The 23,386-nt window shown below is 40.7% G+C and overlaps 1 protein-coding gene across 2 annotated transcripts in view; it reads left to right on the top strand.

Annotated features, from left to right (window-relative positions):
* The first annotated feature begins 2,513 nt into the window (after positions 1-2,513).
* PDE3B (phosphodiesterase 3B) overlaps positions 2,514-23,386 on the top strand; it is a 206,573-nt gene continuing 185,700 nt past the window's right edge. For both annotated transcript variants that reach the window (XM_062196455.1, XM_062196454.1), the window contains exon 1: positions 2,514-3,785. In XM_062196455.1, the coding sequence (XP_062052439.1) occupies positions 2,823-3,785 (963 nt within the window). In that variant the 5' untranslated portion in view covers positions 2,514-2,822. The remainder of the gene's footprint in view (positions 3,786-23,386) is intronic.

The following is a 23,386-nucleotide window of genomic DNA, read 5'->3' as shown; positions in this document are numbered from 1 at the left end:
GAAAATCTGAGTTATACAGAGAGAGGAGAGGCAGAGAGAGAGAGAGAGAGAGAGAGCGCTCTTCTATCCGACGGTTCACTCCCCAGATGGCTGCAACGGCCGGATCTGTGCTGATCCGAAGCCAGGAGCCAGGAGCTTCTTCCAGGTCTCCCACGTGGGTGCAGGGGCCCAAGGACTTGGGCCATCTTCTACTGCTTTCCCAGTCCACAGCAGAGAGCTGGATCAGAAGAGGAGCAGCCAGGACTAGAACCGGCGCCCATATGGGATGCGGGCGCTTCAGGCCAGGGCATTAACCCACTGTGCCACAGCACTGGCCCCAAGAATTTTTTAAAAAAGATTTATTTGAAAGGCAGAATTAGAGAGAGGCAGCGGCAGAGAGAGAGGGAGAGGGAGAGAGAGAGAGAGAGAGGTCTTCATCTGCTGGTTCACTCCCCAGATGGCTGCAATGGCTGGAGCTGTGCCAATCTGAAGCTAAGAGCAAGGAGCTTCTTCTGGGTCTCACATGTGGGTGCAGGGGCCCAAGGACTTGGGCCATCTTCAACTGCTTTCCCAGGCCATACCAGAGAGATGGATCAGAAATGGAATGGCCAGGACTTGAACTGGTGCCCATATGGGATGCCAACATTGCAGGCAGTGGCTTTACCCACAGCACTGACCCCTCTCCTATAAGAATTTATAATGGCATTTCAATATTACATCTTGCTAGTTTTGTCCTGCCCTTCTCTATAGGCTCTGACTGTATCCATTAAGTTTCCTACATGTGGGGTGGGCAATTGGTCTCAAGGTTAAGCTGCTGGTTGGGGTGCCTGCATCTCATACAGGAGTGCCTGGGTTTGAGTCCTAGGTCTGCTCCCAATTACATCTTCCTGTTAATGTGCACTTCTAGAGGTCAGTGAGTGATGGCTCTGGTACTTGGGTCCTTGACACTCATGTACAGCTGAAATGAGTTCCCTGGTTTTGGGGCACTTAAGGAGTGAATTAGCATGTGGGAGTTACTCTCTGCCTCTCAAGTAAATTAAAAAATAAAATTTTTAAAGTTTCATACTTCAGTTTTCATCTGGTGTTAGTGAGTTTTATACATGTTATTGTCATAGTGGAAGAAAGCCTCGATGGACTCTACCTTTTAGGAAAGCATTTGGTTTATAAATTAGAAAACTTTTTTCTTTTATTCAATGTATAGAAAAGGAAAGGAAGTTGGTAATTTGTTTTTGTTTGTATGCGTGTCTCTTGATCAAATTCTTGAGCTAATTTCACAGTGATTTCTGCTATGTATGTGAACTCTGACCGTATATGAAAATGGTGTGTTAGGTCATGGCTGTGGGCAGAGATTAATTGGTGAAAAATGGGCCTGTTTGTGGGATTTACCACACAGTAAGGTTCCTCATCTCCCTGGAAAAATGTGGAATTAGCTCTTTGAGAAATGCAGTTCTGTCATGAGGCTGGAGGGAGTTTCGGTGGAGGGAAACACAGTTCACCCTCTAAGGCAGTTATGATTGGTGCGATTCCAGAGCAGTCCCTTTGGTACTGCAAAGTTCTTCTCACTTGAAGTCAGCATTTCCTAACATTGCTAGTTTCACCACTACTTCACAGATAGCATCTTACTTGGCTTCTTTGGAAGGCCAATGGATCACAGCTGAGGAGTGGTCTTGGCGAGAACACCTAATCTTCCTATACCCCCTCTCTAGAACTTGCTGTTATAGTGAAAAAGCTTTCAATTTGGAAAGGACATTTGCAACAGCAAATCTTACAGGCTATGTTAGAGGGGGACTAGACTGACCATTGCGTATGTATGGCAAGGGTGGAAGGTGGAGGACGTGACGTCAGTTCCTTGCCTGTGAAGCAAGATTTGGATGTTTCCAGAGTGCCCGCCACGTGCACCCTCCCTAAGGGCCACTGCAGGGATTTTGGGCCTGCTGCGTGGCTCAAGGAAACACGTTGCAGCTGGGGCCATACCTACCCACCGTGATTAGAGGTTCTGGGTTGTGGCCTTGGTGATGACGGGCCCTCACTTGGTCACAGCTCTGCTCACACAGTCCCAGGGCCCAACCCGAACTGGGCTGAGGTTAGAGGCAGCCCCTCCCACTCTGGGCTCGGCATCCCCACTAGGCACTCCTTTTGGGGACCACAAACGTCCTCTCTTTCCCCAAGACCCCAGTGGTGACCTGTCGGAGCCTGGCTAGACATCTCTGACTTCCCCTCAAAACACCCTGCGTGTCCGGGGTCCCGGGATGGCGGGTTTGCCCTTCCCATCCGATGACGACCCCGTCGTCTCTCCCAGCCGCAGCCGGCCCCCGGACTATCGCGGCCGCGCTCTCCTGCCCCACACTCACACACTCGGCGGGGTCCCGATCTCGCGTCCCTGTTGGTGGCGGCGGGCGCCGGTGCTGGCGGGCCAGACGCGGGCGCGCGCGGACGGCGGGCAGGGCGCGTGCCCGGCCGGAGCTGCCGCGGGGGAGGAGCGCCCGCTTGCCGCTCGCGCGCCCAACGGACCAGGCTGGGGCCGTGAGGTTAACTGTTGCAGCCAACGGGAGCTGGGAGGCGACACCGAGCCTTCAGTCCCCAGAGGTGCCCGAGGGAAAAGGAGACGGCAGCCGAAGCGGTCCCGGAGAGAAGCCCCTCGCCGCTGCTCTCCTGAGCCAGCATGTCGCGGACTCTGCCGCTCCTCGGCCCGCGCGGCGGAGACCCCGGGCCGCGGCGACGGGCGCAGCTCTGACGCGCTACGAGCCGGGGGGCGCCCAGAACTCGGTGGCGGGGGTCCGGGAGCGCGAGCGGCTGTCTGCGGTCCGAGCCGGGCGTGCTGAGCCCCGCGGCCACCCCTGGCCATGAGGGGAGAGGAGCGAGACGCCAAAGCCATGCGGTACGCGCAGCCGCCGGACGGGGCCGGCTCGCCCCCCGGGAGTCTGAGGAACGGCTACGTGAAGAGCTGCGTGAGCCCCTTGCGGCAGGACCCTCCGCGCGGCTTCTTCTTCCACCTCTGCCGCTTCTGCAACGTGGAGCCGCCGGCGCCGGCCTCTCCCCAGCAGCCGCGGCACGGCTCCCGCTTCTCCCGGGCGCGCCTCTCGCTGGGCGCCCTGGCCGCCTTTGTCCTCGCCGGGCTGCTCGGCGCGGGGCCCGAGAGCTGGGCTGCCGGGGCCGCCCAGCTGCGGACGCTGCTGAGCGTGTGCTCGCAGAGCCTCAGCCCCCTCTTCAGCATCGCCTGTGCCTTCTTCTTCCTCACCTGCTTCCTGACTCGGACCCAGCGGGGCCCCGACCTGGGCCCAGGCGGCGGCTCCTGGTGGGTGCTGGCGCTGCCCGCCTGCTGTTACCTGGGGGACCTCTTGGGGTGGCCGTGGTGGTCCTGGCCGTGGGGGGCCGAGACCCCCGGCCCGCACGCGCCCCCAGCGGTGGCGGGCAGGTTGGTGTTGGTGCTGAGCTGTGTGGGTTTGCTGACGCTCGCGCAGCCTGCGAGGCTCCGCCACAGCATCCCGGCGCTGCTGCTCTTCGCCAGCTGCGTCTGGTGGGTCTCCGTCACCAGCCTGGGCTCGCTGCCTTCGGTCCTTCGGCCGCTGCTCTCTTGCCTGGTCGGGAGCGCAGGCTGTCTGCTGGCCCTGGGGTTGGATCACTTCTTTCAGATCAGGGAAGCGCCTCTCCATCCTCGGTTGGCCAGCGCCGCGGACGAAAAAGTGCCTGTGATACGACCCCGGCGGAGGTCCAGCTGCGTTTCTCTGGGAGAGAGCGGCGCCAGTTACTATGGCAGTGGCAAGATGTTCCGCCGACCGTCGTTGCCTTGTATTTCCAGAGAGCAGGTATGTTGGCCCGGGAGTCGGGGCCGCCCGGGGGCGAGCGCGCCGTCGGCCTTGGCGCTGCGGTGCGCGAGTGCAGGGAGCGTCTTGGAAGTGGGAGCAAAGGGGAGGAAGTCATGTTTTATCCTGGAAGGGATTCCTCAATTACAGGAAGCGTTTTCAGAACGCAGAAGCAAGTTTTGTTCTTTGAGTGGCCCTGAAGTAGCCCCCTAAGCAGGCTGCATTTTAAGCGACTTTGTTTATGTAATGGGGGGAGGGGGTGTTTCTCAGAGGCATGAGGCGGGCACACTCTTGTTTGGTGCCATTATCACTTTGCTGGTGGTATCTGCCCCAGCAGAGCGTGCGGCCTTCAGCCTGAGGGGAGACTGTTGGGAGTTTTCGCCAGTGATGATAATCGAGGGGGGAATCTGAGATCTTTACCTGGAAAGAACAGTTTGGAACTGAGACTCAGTCGTTCAGACAGAAAGCCAGCCATATAGTCTACTAGAGTTGTGTGAGTGTCTCTCTGTGTGTGTGTGTGTGTGTATTTTTTTTCAACACTAACTCACTGTGTTGTGTGTATTTGTTGCAAAATTAGAGTAATGTTTTAACAGCTTAAGCTTAGTAATGTCTGGAAACTTGTCAAACGCGTTTCTTTTTTTTTTCTTCATAGACTTAAAATTTTTGTTTTTTAAAGAATTGAAATGATCAGGGAATGAACTTATATCTTTATATAGCTTTGGGAAATTTACCTGTTCGACATCACCACAAGGTTCAGTAAGCACAGTTAATGTTCACTGAGCTCAGTGGAAAATGCTTTACATATGTTGTCTCAACTCCTCACAGGCATCATGCTTGGTAGATGACATTAGCCTGAGTTTAGAGGTGAGTGAATTGCAGCTTTTAGAGACTACCCAGCTCCACACATCTAGTAAGTGGTAGTCCTGGGACTTTGATTACAATATTCAGTTCTCAGTATTGTGTTCTGTGAAACTAAAAGGATAAATGTAGGAGTGTTTACCATTTTTTTCGAGAATTTTTTGATTAGTAGCATGTTTTACACTGAGACCCAGTAGGTTGGAAACAAGTTTCTTGTCCTGACTACACCTGAGGCACTTACCTCTCTCTCTCTCTCTTTCTCTTTTCATCTGTTGTAATCTTTTCAAAATAGTCTACAGGCTACCACCTTGATTTTGTGAGATACTAGGCACTGACAATATAATGATGTTCCAATAAGTTAACACTTTTCTTCTTGAAATGGCTTCAGAGGCTGTTTTTGTGGCCTGAAATTGGCCAGATGCTTGGAAAACAATATTGTTATGCCCTTTGTTTTCTGTTTCTGACCAGCGATAGTCGACATTACTTAGAAGAATACGTATCAGAAGAGAAATTATTCTGACAATATTCACCATAGAGCAAGTATGAAGGCATTTCAAAATGTTCATGGAAAATGTAATTCATAGGGAATTCAGTGCAAGTATTTTCATAGAGTGGAATAACATTTTACTAAATGTAACTAGATTGGAAAATTGTTTTAGCACAATTTCATTACATTTGTAGATAATTTTCCTGAACTTAACAGCGTTATAACTTAACATATTTCAGTTGTAGTTTTACACTTGTAAATTGAAAATTTCTGGTCTTAAGGTCAGTGTGGTGCTCTTTCAATCACAGCAAATTTTGTGGACCTTTAACTAGGAACAGTGTTAGGTAACCTCATTTGTTCTTTGTATTAGTAGAAAATACAATTTATGCTTCTAAAAAAGGCGTATTTTATTATTGCAAGAAAACCCTTATTCATGTTCTCCTCTGAATGGAAACATTTTTGGAGTTCTAAAATACGTGCTAATTGCTTGGGAATTTAATGTTACTTAATGTTCAGGGTCACAAAATAATGGTATTTTGACATTACCAGAAAAGGATATTTTGAACCTAGCAGAGGTTGTAATATAAAGAATTTTATTATGCATATTTCTGAAATTTGTTTCTGTGTTTGTGCGCACGTGCACATGTAAATTTTCTAAGGAAATTAAGAAGAAATCAGTACTTCTCTGGAAGTAAAAAGTCAGGAGATTTCCTAATTTTCAAAGGATCTTCAGTGACAATGGTAAAAACACTTTGTTTCAGAAAGTGAAGAAACGCAAAAAGATTTTGGGTGGACCCTGATTTGGGAGAAAGTGTCCTGGGTCCAGCGGGGATGGGGGATGTCAAATCTTGGCTCTACTGTTTAATCTTGGAAAACCTTTCTGAGTCTCAGTGTCCTGTCAAATCAGAGATCCTAATAGCTGAATTCCATATGTTTCTAAAATTAATTTCTTTTAGTTTATCTTTTGAATAAACGAATATTATAAATATAAATAAAATATTGTAAATGAAAGGTTACAAATCAGTAATTCTTGTAGTTTTACTTGAATGCTAATATTTCTAACCTGAATTTTCCAACATGTGATGATTAGAAAAGATAAACATTTGTTCTACATTTATTTGGCTAGGGAGAACTTTCTTTTAAAAAGTAAATGTGAATTCATTTTGTGATAACAAAATTATTATGCTTTTGTTTCCTGAAGAAGTTAAAAATCTATTAACATCCTTGACTGTCACTTAATCTTATCAATATAAATGTTTTTAGTTGTGTGAGAATATATTTAAAGTAATTTGGAACATTTGGGATATTATATTAGGTGTCATGTTGGAAAACAGTGACCTAATTAATTTATAATATTTGACTTCAATGCTTTGTATATGTTATTTAAATAAGATTTCTTCCTTTTTATTTTCAAAGTATTTAGAGATTTAAAATTTAAATTTGGTTACTGCTGTGTTCTGCTTTGATGGCTAATGGAAAGAAGTACTAAGTTGATAGTCTGCTAGAGTCAGCTGAAATTAATTGGAAGTTAAAAAAAAAAGCTGTATAAAAACTTTGAACAGAATTGAAAAGCTCCTTTTTTATTCTATTTTAATTGCATATTTTATAATGTAATTTTAAGCTCTTAAGTGAGATAATTTTGTCTGCAGTTAGGTGAATTTGAGGTTTTGGAAGGCATAGGTTAGTGAGATCTTTTTCTATACCTAAAATGTTAAGTGCTTTCTAAACGGTTAGGTAAATATTTAAAAATCCTGTGGCCTTAATGCCCATAAATATTATTTAAAGTGTGAATTTTATTTGAAAAATGCATACATATGGAGTGTGAAGAGTTTAAAAAGGAAGATTTTAAAGTGTAATTTCTTATTCTCTTAAAAAATTTTTGCAAGGCATACTCTATGTGAATTTCTTTAATAATAATATTGTAATATTTTTATGAGTTCAGTGAGTGAGTGTTTTAGTCTAATTTTATGTTAATATTTCATACTAAAATATCAGTTTTCATGATAGTTTTATTTTATTTTTTGTAAATATTGTATGTACTCTGACATTAGTCACCTTTAAAAAATATAGATTTGGTAAAGTCACTTGCTCTGTTTTAAAAATGTCTCATAGCTGCCCACAGGATAAAGTTCATGCCTTTGACCTTTGCTTGCAAAGTACTTTGTAACCTGCTGTTAGCTTTTTTTTTTTTAAATAAACACTCTAGGATTTATGAAACAGTCCCTCCTGACATCCATCTTTGGTTCTAGCTATTTGAAGGATGCTTATTGTTATGAGCTTGTAGATTTTTTTCTTTTACTTTTACCATTTCTATTGGGTGAAGTCTACTTTGAGGAGTAAATAAGATCAAGAAGTCTTTAGAAAGTTCCTGAGTACTCAAATTAACATATAAGCTTCAACTTATCCTTGACAAAAGAGCTAAGATCAATCCCTGGACCAAGGACATTGTCTTCAACAAATGGTGCTGGCAAAACTGGATCTCCACATGCAGAAGTATAAAGCAAAACCCCTACCTTACACACAAATCTAGTCAAAATGGATCAAAGACCTAAATCTATAACCTGATACCATCAAATTATTAGAGAATGTTGGAGAAACCCTGCAAGATGTTAGCACAGGCAAAGAGTTCTTAGAAAAGACCCCAGAAGCACAAACAGTAGAAGCCAAAATTGACAAATGGGATTACATCAAATTGAGAAGCTTTTGCACTGCAAAAGGAATACTAAGCAAAGTGAAGAGGCAACCAACAGAATAGGAGAAAATATTTGCCAACTATGCAACTGATGAAGGATTAATATCCAGAATATGTAAAGAGCTCAAGAAATTCAACAACAACAAAACAAACAACCCAGTTAAGGTATAGGCAAAGGACTTGAATGGGCATTTTTCAAGAGAGGAAATTTAAATGGCCAACAGATGCATGAAACAATGTTCAAGATCACCAGCCATCAAGGAAATGAAAAAGCCACAATGAGGTTTCACCTCACCCCTGTTAGAATGGCTTTCCTACAGAAATCAACAAATAACAAATGCTGGCCAGGATATGAGGAAAAAGGTACCCTAATCCACTGTCGGTGGTAATGTAAACTGGTACAGCCACTGTGGAACACAGTATGGAGATACCTCAGAAATCTGAATATGGACCTACCATATGACTCAGACATCCCACTTCTGGAAATTTACCAAAAGGAAATGAAATCAGCAAATGAAGGAGTTATATGTACCCCATGTTCATTGCAGCTCAATTCATAATAGCTAAGATATGGAATCAACTCAGATGTCTATCAACTGAAGACTGGATAAAGAAATTATACATATATAATTACACAGTGGTAAAAAAATGAAAGCCTGTCTTTTGCAACAAAATGGATGCAACTGGAAACCATTATACGTAGTGAAATAAGCCACTCCTTAAACGACAAATGCCATGTGTTCTCCCTGATCACTGGTAACCAGTAGAATATATATACAGGTAATCCATAGAAGTGAAATTGTTACTTTGAAATGTAATGATTTTGAACAGTCTTTGTCTTACTGTTGAGAAACAGTTTTTTATACTGTTTGTTGAGCTCTTTAATTTAGTGTAGGGTTAATCTTATGTGTATAAAGTTAATTGAAAATAGATCTTTGTAGAAAACAATAATGGGAATAGGAGAGGGAGAAGCAAGAAGGCTGGGAGTGCTGGCAGGAGGGAGCGTAGGGTGGGATGAATCACTATGTTCCTAAATTTGTTTATATGAAATGCGTGAAATCTGTATACCTTAAATAAAAGATTTCCAGGTAAATTTATGTGTGTATGTGTATATGTATATGAATATATCTATCTAAGCTGAGAACAAAACTGTTACAGCAGTGTTGGCAATATTTTCGTGTGCTCTCTTTTCCTTTTCCCTTTCAGTTACCAGGTCACTCTGTTTCTGTAGCACCCTCTTCTGTCTTCCTGTATTCTGTTCAAAGCAGTCAGAATCTATTCTTGTTGAACAGCTTATTTCAATATAAATGTTTTTGTGTAAATATAGAATGTGCAGGAGAGATTTAGAGTTTATGTAATTGAAATCTGCTCAATATATAAAGAAACTTGGGTTCAGTTTCTCGAATCAGGGTTATGCTGTGAGCTATTTGGAAAACATTGTCTAGAACCTAGTTTTAACTTTTAGTCTACATATGTTTTTCCATAAAGAGCATGTGTACCTGTAACATAGTTTTCCAAGGCTGTACTTAATTTTGCTGGGTATCTTCAATTACATGGTCCTTGGTTAAATGATGGGAGTGGGGAAAGTGGTGGGAGAGAGAGAGTTAGGAGGGATTCTTGAAATCACATAGTTCATAATAATGACCTTGAAGATAAACTTAATGTCTAATATAGTTAATTCAGGGTGACTTGAAAGGATGCAGTTACATATATGTTTAAGTTGTATGTTGAGGAAGGTGAGCACAGTAAAAGGGGTATGAAGAATGGAAGTAAACTGGTTATTGCCTGCTTTTCCTAAAGGAATTCATTTTAAATAAAATAACCTGAATAACCGTGTTAGCCACAAAATTTTAGAAAAGCTAAATTCTGTCTGTGGGAAGTTCCTGACAGTTAAAACACTGAATTGGTGTTTATGTTGTTCTTTGTAGGGTGAATGAACCATGCTTATTTAGGTGGCTGTTAGAAGGCTGCTCTTAGAACTTGGGGAAGAATAATATATCTCCCACTGATTTTTCTTTTTACAACCCAGAACTTTCCCTTCAGCATTGATGTAACTAGGAAGTATCTTTATAGATTTTTTTCCTCTTCCTTCAGCTACAGTAGTACTTTATTTGGCTACTTCATCATCTCTTTTCATACAAACTGTATTCAGGATATTTTATTTAGTTAGAATCTAAATTTCCCATGAAAAAGATCATACATAAGAGACTGTGTATGTGTGTATTTTTATATGGCTTAGGAAAAACGTAACACAAGAAAAAAAAGCATCATATAGTCATGTTTCATTTGAAGGCCTCTCTTCCTCCAGCCTCTCTTACATCCTCTTCTCTCTGCCTCAGAGATAACATCTCTATTCTGGATTTTTTTTTTTTTGCTGTAATTCCCTTACTTATCTTTATAATTATAATGTACTATGAATGTATCCCTATATAAATGTCATTAGTTTTGCCTGATTTTGAATTTTGAGTACAATAATACCATATGTATTTTCCTGTAACTTTCTTTTTGCTTGATATTTTCTGACATTCATCCATGCTGATGTAGATAGTTGTTCATTTTTATTAACTATATAGTATTTCATTATATGAACAAAGTAAATTGATCATCCATTCGACTGTTTGTGGACACTTGCGTGGTTTTTAGCGTTTTGATATTATATATTTCTTTTCTTTTTTTTTTCTTTTTTAAAGCCATTTTATTAAGTTATAACTCACAGATTAACAGCTGTAATATTTAACACACACAGCTACATAACTAACCCAATTTTATTTACTCCAGAGGTCAGACACAGAAGACTCACTCAAATAGAAAACCAATGCCATTATCAAAATGCTTATATTTTAGCTTGTATATTTTAATTCTAATTTAGCCTCCTTTAAATAAAACATGAGATAGTTTATTTGAAAAAAATAATCACCATTATTATCCAAGAATGCATTTTTGATATTATATATTTCTATGAAAATTCTTGTAGATGTTACCTGATGCATGTATGCATATAGAAGTAGAATTGCTGGATTGCAAGGTATGTTTGTAGTCAATTTTCTCATGGATATAGGCAGAATAATAGTACTCTAAAGATGTCCATGTTTCAATCCCTTGACTGAATACTTTCACGGCAAAAGGAACTTTGCAGAAGGGATTAAGTTAAATTAGGGAGATTATCCTGGATTATCTAAATGGCCTAGTGTGTCATAAGGATCTTTAAAAAGTGCAAGAGAGAGGTCCATGGGCCGCACATTCCCCACCCCTAATAGTCTTCCCCCTGTGCTTGTCTACCTTTGTGTTCAAATTTTCGCTTTTTATAAGAACTCTAGTTGTATTAGATTAGGGTCCACCTTAGTGACCTTATTTGAATTTAATTACCTCTGCCTGTACCCTATTTCCAAAGAAGGTTACATTCTGAGATATTGAGCATTAGATTAGGACTTCAGTGTATCTTTTTTTGGGGGGGAGGGGTGTCACACTTCATCCAAGTAGAAATAGACAATTAAAATACTATTTAAAGTTGAATATTTTCCAAAGTGGATATATCATTTGAATTTTTTGCTAGTAGTGAATAAAAATGACCTTTGATCTGCATTCTCCAATCAGTTTGCTCTTTTTTGCTAGTCTAATGGATATGAAATGGTATTTATTGAGATTTCAATATGCCTTTTCTGAACTGCATATCTCTGGAAAGCTTGGTTTTTTAAAATGTATTTATGAACTGTTTCTTATTCAAGTATTACCTGTTTACATCTTTTGCTCTATTAAAAGTTGGGTTTTTTATTTATTAGTTTTTTTTCTTAATTATGATTTCCCCTATATATTTGGGTGGTGAACTTTTATTGGTTATTTGTATTTCAGGTTTCTTCTTCCAGTTTTTAGTTAATAGAAGTTTTAAATTTTAATGTTATGTTTACCAATAAGACTCTGATTACATATTTTTTAAAGATTGTGTATTTTAAAAAGTCTTCCCTACTGGAAGTTACAAAATATATTGTATTTGTGTTTTTTAAAAAAATTATTTATTTATTTGAAAGAGTTAGAGACAGAGAGAGAGAGAGGGAGAATTGATCTTCTATCTGCTGGTTCACTCCCCAAGTGTCTGCAGCAGCCAGGACTGGGCCAGGCAAAAGCTAGGAGCTAGAAGTTTCATCTGGGTCTCCTACATGGCTGCAGGGGCCTGAGTACTTGGCCTATTTTCCACTACTTTCCCAGACACATTAATGGGGAGCTAGATTGGAAGTGGGACAGCTGGAACTCTGAACCGGAGCCCATAAGGGATGCTGGCACTGTAGGTGGCAGCTTTTCCACCTATGCCACAACTCTGGCCCCTATATTGTCTTTTCAAAGTTTTAAAGTTTTGTGTTTCACATTTTTTTCATCTACCTAGAATTGATTTATATGTGTGACTAATATAGAGATCCAGTCTTATTTTTATCCATATGCATATCCAGTTATGCTAACACACAGTTCATTGAAAAGTTTATTTATTTACCATTCACCAGCTGTGTTACCTCTGTCATATATCAAATTTCAATAGCTGTAAGAGTTTGTATCCTGTCTGTTGTGTTTCAATGATTAGTTATGCATCTGATATTAAAAGCACTCTGTCTCTTTATATACAGTAAGTCCCCTCATTCTTTTTAAAGAGTGTTTTGATTATTTTTGGACTTTTCTTATTCAATGTAAATTTTAGAATTCAATGTAAAATTTTAGAATAAGCTTGTCAAGTTCTATAAAAAATTTTGTTGGGATTTTGCTGGCATTGTGTTACATCTTTTGAATGATTTAGAGGAAATTTCCTTTTTAATTGAAATTTTTAAGTTGTATTTTTCTGGGAATTTATTTAATGCAACTTAAAATTTATTACTATAGTTCATTGTATTTTATTATATGTTTAATCTCTTTAGCATCTTTCACTCTCTTTCACTCCAAATACCATTTGTACCTTTTTTATTTTTTGGTTTCCTAATCAAACTGGGTAGAAGCATGTTTTTAAAAAATTCTTAATTTTGGCCAGCGCCGCGGCTCACTAGGGTAATCCTCCGCCTAGCGGCACCAGCACACCAGGTTCTAGTCCTGGTCGGGGTGCTGGATTCTGTCCCGGTTGCCCCTCTTCCAGGCCAGCTCTCTGCTGTGGCCCGGGAGTGCAGTGGAGGATGGCCCAAGTGTTTGGGTCCTACACCCCATGGGAGACCAGGAGAAGCATCTGGCTCCTGGCTTTGGATCAGCGCGATGCGCTGGCCGCAACGGCCATTGGAGGGTGAACCAACGGCAAAAGGAAGACCTTTCTCTCTGTCTCTCTCTCACTGTCCACTCTGCCTGTCAAAAAAAAATTTTTAATTTTAATTTTTAACAGATTCAATGTGATTTGTAGATGCAATTCTTTTTATTTTAGATTCATTTATTTATTTGAAAGGAAGAAATAGAAAGAAAGAGAAGAGAGAGATCTTCTACCCACTGGTTCACTTCTCAGATGGCTACAATGGCTGGAATTGGGCTGATCCCAAGCCAGGAGCCAGGAGCTTTTTCCAAGTCTTCCACATGGGTGCACATGAGCTCTCTTCTACTGGGAGCTGGACCAGAAGTGGAGCAGCTGGGACTTGAACTAATGCCCATATCTATGCTTACACTACAGGCAGAGGCTTAATATTCTACACCACAGTGCCAGACTCTCCCTGTAAATGCAATTCTAAGAACATAATGATATTCTCTTCTTTCCTCCCTCCCCATATCTCTCCCATTCTTTTTTCTTCTCCCCTTCTTTTTTTCCTTTTTGTTATAGTTTTTGAGATAGCATGTTTTAAGATTATAATATAAAAAAGCTTAATACAAAAAAGAGGGATTATTATAATAAGATCTAATAATTAATTACTCAATAATCATAATCTCAACAGCCCTATGAACCAATACTGGACTCTCTTTTACAGCTAGAGACTAAGGTAGGAAGATAAATTAACTAGCCCTAAACTACTTAGCTAGTATTTAGAGAATACCATAATATGCTAAATGCCATTTCTAGTATATAACAAGCCCTTTAAAAAATCTTACATTGAAACAACTATACTACAGTTTAAAAATTTTAAATATCTTTTGAAAGGAATTGCTAGGTTGACACAAAAGTAAGGAACTCTCAGGTCCCCAAAAAGAAGTAAAAGGAGGAATCCTGAGAGGTTAGTAGATCCTAAAGTCTGTTTTCACTTAAAGAGTATGTGATCATTCTCAGAGATCTTGTACATTTAATTTACTTTGGCTATGTGTGACTGGGCTCAAAAGATAAAAGCAGAGTCAATCTTAAGTGAGGAACAAACTAGGAAATATCTGTGTAAAGTTGAAACATCCAAAACGCTACTCACCCCAATGTAAGAGTAATAAGTAAATATGACCATATCTTGACCCTGCATAAGGGAGGAGGAGAGCTAAAATAACATAGCTGAGAATGTGTAACTACAAGATGGTTTTCATACAGTTTCATTTGTAGCAAAATGGACGCAACTGGAGGACATAATGTTGAGAAAATGAGCTCAACCCAGAAAGACAAATAACGCGTGTTCTGCCTTATTTGTGGGGACTAAAATTTAAAAAATAAAAAAGTTCTAGTCCCGGTTGGGGCACCGATCCTGTCCCGGTTGCCCCTCTTCCAGGCCAGCTCTCTGCTGTGGCCCGGGAGTGCAGTGGAGGATGGCCCAAGTGCTTGGGTCCTGCACCCCATGGGAGACCAGGATAAGCACCTGGCTCCTGCCATCGGAACAGCGCGGTGCGCCGGCCGCAGCGCGCTACCGCGGCGGCCATTGGAGGGTGAACCAACGGCAAAAGGAAGACCTTTCTCTCTGTCTCTCTCTCTCACTGTCCACTCTGCCTGTCAAAAAAAAAAAAAAAAAAAAAAAAAAAAAAAAAAAATTAAAAAAAAAAAAAAATAAAAAAGAAAAAAGAAATGTCTGTATGTATCAGTGTGCTGCAAATATAGTTTTCTAAAACTTTGTTTTACACCTTTGTCAAACCAGTGGTTAAGAATGTTATACTGGGCCTGGTATTATGGCATAACAAGTTGAACACTGCCCCCTGCATACCATGTGGGTGCTGGTTCAAGTTCTGGCTGCTCTACTTCTGATCCAGCTCCCTGCTAACATGCCTGGGAAAGTGGCAGAAGATGTGATTGGGCCCCTACCCCGACATGGGAAACCCAGATGAAGCTCCTGGCTTTGGCCTGGCCTGCAGCCATTTGGGAAGTGAATCTGTAGATGGAAGACCTCCTTCTCTCTCCTCTTCCTCTGTCTCTATAATTCTGCCCTTCAAATAAATACAATCTTTAAAAAAAAAAAAAAAGAATGTTGTACTACTGTAGTTTTTTTTTTTTTTTGGACAGGCAGCGTGGATAGTGAGAGAGAGAGACAGAAAGGTCTTCCTTTTTGCCGTTGGTTCACCCTCCAATGGCTGCTGCCGCCGGTGCACCGCGCTGATCCGAAGCCAGGAGCCAGGTGCTTCTGGTCTCCCATGCGGTTGCAGGGCCCAAGGACTTGGGCCATCCTCCACTGCACTCCTGGGCCATAGCAGAGAGCTGGCCTGGAAGAGGGGCAACCGGGATAGAATCCGGTGCCCCAACCAGGACTAGAACCCGGTGTGCCGGCGCCACAAGGCAGAGGATTAGCCTGTTAAGCCACAGCGTCGGCCATACTACTGTAGTTTTAATGATCAGTGATTATTATAAAATTTACTATGTATGAGTGACATTTTCATTTTTCCATTCAATTATTTATAATTATTGTCTATATTCCCACTTAACTAGGATCTTTTGCTTGTTAAACGTATTATTCTGTGAGGTGTTAAGCCTTTTTACTGTAAGGTAAATTTAAAATAAGTTATCTCAAAAACTAAAATAAAATAAAAAATAAGTAATTTGGCCATAAATACTCCTGTTGTTTGCTTTGGATTTCCTTTGTACTTTTATTGAAAGATTTTCTGCCTTCACATTCTTTCATAGTGATGAGTCTCTGTGTTCTGTTTGTAGGACATGCTTAGGCATCATTTGCAAGGCTGTGTTAGTGCTGATGAATTCTTTTCATTTTCTGTTTGGTATGGAATGTCTTTATTGCACCTTTATTTGTAAATGAGAGTTTTGCAGGGTACAATATTCTGACTTGACAGTTTTTTTCTTTTAAGATTTTCACTATGTCTCCCCGTTTTCTCCTAACCTGTAGGGTTTCTGATGAGAAGTCAGCAGTGCATCTAATTGTAGATCCACTGAAAGTCTGGTGTTTCCTTTTTGCACATTTTAGAATCATTTATTTAGTTTTTACTGTTGAAAGTTTTGACTACAGTGTATTGTGGTGAAAGTCTTTTTTAGTCATGTCTATCATGTCTGTGTGTTTCCTGTATTTGAAAGTTCCTTTTTCCCCTCTAAATTAGGGATTTTTTCTATAATCATTTCACTTAATAGACCTTATAATCCATTCTCTGTTTCTATGCCTTCAGGAACTCCCAAGACCTGTATGTTGGGTCACTTGATAATACCCCATAAATCTCTAACATCATTTTTAATTTTTGTTTTCTTGATTTTTTTTTTTTTGGTGTGACTGAGATATTTCCAAAGATTTGTTTTCTAGCTCAGATATTCTTTCTTCTTTCTCACCAAGTGTGTTATTAAGGCTTTCCACTGTATTTTTTGTTTGACATATTGACTTCTTCATTTCCAATACTTCAATTTGATTTCTCCTCAAAATCTGAATCTCCTGGGAAAATTTTTCTTGCATATTATGTATGGAAATCTTTAACAAATCTTTAATTTGCCTCTCATTGCTTCTGAGTAATTCTGTTATCAATCTTTTGAATTCCTTTCAGGCATTTCATCATTCTCTTCATCTTCACATTCTAATATTGAAGCATTTTAGTGTTCCTTTGGGGGAGTATTGTTGTCTTCCCTATTTTTGTTTCTTGAATTTCTGCATTTATTTTTAGGCATTTGTGGAAATAGTTGTTAGTTTTCTTTTCTAATGGATTTTATCTTTGAACTCCTTCTCTGTGGCTTAGTGGAGTGTCTGCTCTCAGTGAATACCCAGAGGCATGTGGCCAGGGAGCTCTGTTCAGTGCTTCAGGGTGGGAGTAGTATCTAGTTGGGTGTGTTAGATCTCTATTTTCTGCAGGGGGAAGGGTGTGATCACCTCTGTTGGCATAATCACAACCTCACATCATCTCTTCCAAGGTTATCAGTGCCTCCTGCCAGTCCACAGTGTGTGCAGCACTCACCTGTGCTGCCACATGAACCACACAAAGGATCTCTGCATTCCTCAGTGTGAGCATGGATCCCTGTGCAATGATCCTCCCCAGGCAGCTAGGGAGTTGTGAGCTTCTAGCGCAGGACATAGTGATTGCCGAAGCCAGCTACACCCTGTGCCCTTTCATACAGTAATAGAGTTCTCACAGTATCAGCACACAAAGCTGCCACAACCATGGGTGAAAGAGGATCTGCTCCACCCTGCTATCCTGTTCCATTCACAGAGAGTGCACAGACATTCCCAGAGCCAGCTGCCTGGGGGTGCTCTACCTTGGCAGTTTCAGCCCCGGAGCCTGTGATAGGTTGAGAGGCTGGAGATACCTCACAGTCCTATGTGAGTGCTCAACCCTCTTGTCAACTCTCCCAGCCAGACTCAAAGTGAGTGGGGAATGTGCTTTCTCTCTGGTAAAATCCCCCAATCACTAGTGCATACGTAGCTGCTACAGCCACCACTGGTGTCCAAACACCACCTGGTCTCCCTGCTGGTTGCTGGCTGCCCTTGTTGGGGGTTGGGGAGAAAGAAATGTGCTTTTTTTCCCACTGGGTTAGGATAGTTCCCTGCCCCTCTTAGGGCTCCAGGTTAGACTGAAAGGCTGTATGGTCTTCAAGACTCTTCCTCCAGCAGTATTACCAGTAGCACAGGCTTCTGCAGTCTGCTGTCATCTTGCTTTCCAAGGCTGGCATCTCCTCCAGGTCTTGGGTGTGGGGATCATGTATGGTGTCTGCCCTCATTGCTGCTATGTGTCTGCATCTTCCACACTGATCCATGATGCCCCTCTTCCTTCTGTAGAATTTCGACTATAGATTTCACTTCAATCGATGGGAATGCACTTCCTCCACTTTTTTTAAAAAATATTTTTCTCCTCATCTAAAGTAGTATGTCTTTTCCTTATGCAGCCATCTTGGTATCCATGGAGGTTTATTAATTTTTTTTTTGACAGGCAGAGTTAGACAGTGAGAGAGAGAGAGAGAAAGAAAGGTCTTCCCTTCGTTGGTTCACCCCCCCAAATGGCCGCTACAGCCGGCTCACTGCGCCGATCCAAAGCCAGGAGCCAGGTGCTTCCTCCTGGTCTCCCATGCGGATGCAGGGTCCAAGGACTTGGGCCATCCTGCACTGCCTTCCTGGGCCAGAGCAGAGAGCTGGACTGGAAGAGGAGCAACCAGGAGAGAATCCAGTGCCCCAACTGGGACTAGAACCTGGGGTGCTGGCGCCATAGGCAGAGGATTAGCCTAGTGTGCCGGCCCAGTTTTATTAATTTTTAAAATCTTTTTGGGGGCTGGTGCTGTGGCATAGTGGGTAAAGCTGCCACGTGTAGTGTCAGCAGCCCATATGGGTGCTGGTTTGAGATCTGGCTGCTCTACTTCTGATTCAGCTCTCTGCTATGGCCTAGGAAAGCAGTAGAAGATGGCCCAAGTCCTTGGGCCCCTACATCCAGGCTCCTGGCTTCTATCAGCCCAGTTTTAACCTTTGCGGCCAATTGGGGAGTGAACCAGTGGATGGAAGATCTCTCTCTGCCTCTCTGTAACTTTGCCTTTCAAGTAAATAAATAAATACATCTATTAAAATATTTTTAAGAGTCATCTTTGGTTTAACTAATTTTCTCTATTTTCCTGTTACCACTTTTAATTGATGTTTGAGGTTTTCAATATTTCTTTTGTTTCAGCTTGTTTTAGGTTCATTTTGTTCTTTTCCTAGTTTAGGATGAGAAATTAGATGATTGATTTTAAGTTTTTCTTTTTTTCCTTTTTTTTTTTTTTTTTGTTAAAGTGACTTTATTTATTAAAAGGCAGAGTTACAGAGAGAAGAAGAGATACAGAGAGAGAGATCTTCCATCTGCTGGTTCATTTCCCAAATTATTGCAATACCTGGGGCTGTGTCAGGCCAAATCCAGGAGCCTACAACTTCATCCTGGTCTCCCATATGGCTATAGGGGCCTAAGAACTTGGTTCATTTTATGCTGCTTTCCCAGGCACATTGGTGGGGAACTGGATCAGAAGTGGAGCAGCCAAGATTTGAACTGGCACTCATATGGGAGGCTGTTGTTGCAGGCAGCAGCATAACTCACTTCACCACAACTCTTGCCTCTTCTTAATTTCTAATGTTAGCATTTTGTGCTCTAAATTTCCCTCTAAGTATCACTCTAACTGCATGCCATAACTTTTGATAAGTTGATTTTTGAATTTCACTTGTGTGTAGGAAACAAAAGTTTTCCCTTTCCCTTCTCTACTATCACATACATATGAGATCTCTGATCTCAGAAAGATGTGGAATTTTTCTCTTAATAGCAAGCAAGCATCACTTCTGCAACAGACACCAGCAGAATGTCTTCTAATTCAATTTAGTTCTGACACTATCTACCAGGAGATAGAATGACATCCTCAAGCTGGGGGCTTGGTCCCCAAGACTGCCTGCATACTCCAGTCCCAGTTATGCGCTTAGGCCTTCAGACCTTCTGACCAACTGCCTACCCCACTTGGGGTTCCATTGACCCCATCTTCAGATTCAGTTAATTTGCTCGAGAAGTTCACAGAACTTAAACATTTTTCTCACATATGCTGATTGATTATAAAGAATATTTTAAATGATAGAGATAAGCAACCAGAGAAAGAGATTCATGGAGTGAGGTCTTGAAGCATTCCAGGTGCACAAGCTTCCATCTTTGAGGAGTTAAGTATGCCATTCTCTGAATACAAGGATGGATCTTTCTTGCCTTTCTGTAAGCCTCCATTTGTAAAGCATTCCAGAAGCCCCTGAAATCCCACTTATTTTGGGATTTTATGAAGATTTTATTGCACAGCTATGTTTAAAGAAATGTGATTAGACCAAAGGGGTGTGATCCAATGCTAACAGAGTAAGTGGGAAATCAGGGAGGCCTGTTTGTTTAGATTCTTCTTGGTTTTTATATGTTACATTTTTTTCTGATGGGGTAAAGAGCAGGGCCCCTGTTGAAAATGAGGGTCTTGGCCGTCGCCGCGGCACAATAGGCTAATCCTCCACCTGTGGCGCTGACACACCGGGTTCCAGTCCCAGTCGGGGTGCTGGATTCTGTCCCGGTTGCCCCTCTTCCAGGCCAGCTCTCTGCTGTGGCCTGGGAGTGCAGTGAGCATGGCCCAAGTCCTTGGGCCCTGCACCCGCATGGGAGACCAGGAGAAGCACCTGGCTCCTGGCTTCGGATCAGCATCAGCGTGGTGCGCCGGCCGCAGTGGCCATTGGAGGGTAAACCAATGGTAAAGGAAGACCTTTCTCTCTGTCTCTCTCACTCTCCACTCTGCCTGTCAAAAAAAAAAAAAAAAAAAAAAAAAGTGAGGGTCTTATGATCAACTATCACACAAGTTATTCAGAGAGTTTCTTTATGGTTGACTCTTAAGACAGAAAGGCATGAGATTAGGGCACATTCTTAGTTTCCATGACTCACCTTCAGGAAGAGAAATTCTCATTTGTATGACCTGTACTAGGGAGGGAGTCACAAGCCAGGAACCATGGATGAAAAACAAAAAATATATGTCATAATTTCACAACTTTGTTAAAACTGTTCTCTAACTTCCCATTAAACTTTTACCTCAAACCATGGCTTATTTAGAAGACGTTTAATTTCTAAGCATTTAGACTATTTCTGAATAGTCTTGGAACTGTAACTATTTCTGTTTTATTTGGCTAAATAATATATTTCTTATTGCCTCTTCTGTTGAAGATCATGAAGATGATATACAATTCAGTTTATTTATTAGTATCTACTTGATTAGTATATAATTTTAGATTACAAGTCCAAAGATGAAATGAACGCTAATTGGGGCTGTTAGGAACTTACCCAGTTTACTATGTAATTTTTTGTTGAAAAGTGTAGATACTTTTTATTATATATATATTAGGTTCAAAAAGATTCTGAATAGATAGGAGGTATTTTCTTCTAAAGCTGCACTCAGAATTTTATTTTGTGCTAATAACATGAATGTATGTAGTTTTCTTTTTCATTTTATTTTATTGAAATTGTGATGTTCTGGTAAAGAAATTAAAATTTTTACTTTCATTTGTTTTTCAAAATTGGGAATACGTGAATGTTTTCAAGAAATTAGATGTTTGAATTAGAAATTTTTTTTTTTTGTATTTCAAGAAACACATCAATCTTTTCTTAACTATGAAATTCAGAACTGCAAAGACTTGAGTGTTTTTGAGCTTAGAAAAAAATAGTCTGAATCCTAGCAACTGAAAGCAAATAGACGTACGTCAGTATCTGTGTATAAGTGCTGACACTTATGTCAGCAGTTTGTCCTATTTGCTTGGGAACTCTTGTTTAGTAGTATGTTTACAATGAGATCTTTCACTAGAGCAGGGCTACATGACTGAATATGTACTCTGTATTGTATGAGTATATTCTGTATACAACCTTTAAGTTATCTGTATAGGCATATTTATTGCTATTTGCTATTGACATTTGTTCTTTTTATTGTATTCATTTTCTTTCTCAAAAGTGTTTTTTTGTTGTTGATCTTTGTCTTTGTTAACTAACAATAGGCTATTGATTCTAATTTTGATGTCTTTGTGGAGGACACTGACATGGCTGAGGAGCTATGGGACTTGTTTTAATTGAAGCTGCTATAGGTGGAATAATATGGATTTAAGATTTATAGTTTTGTTATGCTTAATTTTCTTAGTAGTTGCTATGAAAATTATTTACTAAGTTTAAAATGTACCACTGAACATTAAAATGAAGTTCAGAAGACTCCAAGTAATACGATGAGATTTTGTATTTTGTTGTGGGGGATGGGAACAAATTTTTCTTGATAGAAAAGGCCAGTAGGCAGTTAGAAATGGCAGGTTTGAATTTTGGAAAGAAAGAATGAGGTAAGACATATACTTTAGAGTTATTTAGCGTTTTATTGAAGGCCTGTATATGGTCTTGAAGATTCAAGCCCTGAATTCTTACAGAGCCCAAGACTGGTATCTCTCTTGTCTGTGGAATTGACAGTCTAGTTACTGTATAATTAGTTTAGATTGCAGAGGAAGTTTATTAGTTTAGAAGGTCATCCTTGAAGCTTGGAAATGGATGTTATTAAAAGAAAAAGTCTATATAGAATTAAAAATAATTAAGGACAGAGTGAATTTGGGAAGTACCTGTATTATGCAGGTTTTTAGGAGATAGGCAAGGGTTGTGAGAAGTACCCATATTTAGTAATTAGCATAACAAAGAGGAGTCAGTGAAGAAACACAATCAGAGTGGCCAGATGGGGGATTTTTCATGAAACTAATTAAATTTAAGCTTCAGGGTCTCCCACTTGTGCAAATTCCTTTTAAGATTTTGCAAGGAATATGTTCACATGGCTATATGTTTGTATAGGATTTCCAAAAGTAAATTTTTTTGATTGCTGTTTCTGTTCTTGACTCATGTCATGTAGCATTCGAGTGACTTTAGGCATTGTAGTGACTGTAGGTGTTTTTTTGGGGACAGCTAAAGGAAGGTTGAATTGTGTTTACAGTTGGTTTGAGTGGAATATATTTATGTGGATTTGGTGATTAAGGGGTTACTGATGATCTTCAAGAATGAATGTAAATTTTGAGAATGGGAAGTGGGGTTTCTATTTGTTGTTTTTAAAGAAAGTGTCAGTGGCATCCAAGAATAGTAAATTTGGGGGAAAGCAAAGACTAGTGAAGGTATGTGTGTGTGTATGTCTATCTTTTAAAGGTAGATGGACATCTAAATATATTAAAGAAGGGGCAAAATACAAATACCAACTAATAAGAATGTTTAGAGCAGAGCAGAGATAGTACTCAGAGGAAGGAGGGTAAATGAAATGGGATCTAGACATAGAAATGTGCTAAGTAGTAGAATTTCAGTGAAGGTCATTTAATATTAGCACAGTAGTAGTGCTGAGAGTGGTAATTAATTCTCATAATGTTGACCACTGACAATTCTTACTAAAATCATAGTGTATTTTATACTTATTGGCTCTAATATTACATTTTGATAGTAAAATGAAGTGTTTGTTTCATGACAAAAATAGAAGATAATTATCTGCATTAGTTTAACATGTTAAACTCAATCTTGGAAAGTTTTCATTGACTATATGAAATGATTGTCCCAAATCAGCTTAAGGACATACATAAAGTGTTTCTTATGGTAACATTATATAAGCTGATTAATATAAAAGATACTTAATAAGGTTATTTTTTCTTAGTTTCAAAGAGTTATTTATGTATTTGAAAGAGAGAGGGAAAGAGAGCGACAGAGAGAGAATCTTTGGTTTGCTGGTTCACTCCCCTATGGTCACAACAGCCAGGTCTGAGCTAGGCTGAAGCCAGGAGCCAGGTG

Source organism: Lepus europaeus, chromosome 7 (assembly GCF_033115175.1).
Source record: "Lepus europaeus isolate LE1 chromosome 7, mLepTim1.pri, whole genome shotgun sequence".
NCBI classification, from domain to species: domain Eukaryota; kingdom Metazoa; phylum Chordata; class Mammalia; order Lagomorpha; family Leporidae; genus Lepus; species Lepus europaeus.
The sequence above is the reverse complement of the archived record's forward strand: the minus strand, read 5'-3'. Positions and strand labels throughout refer to the sequence as shown.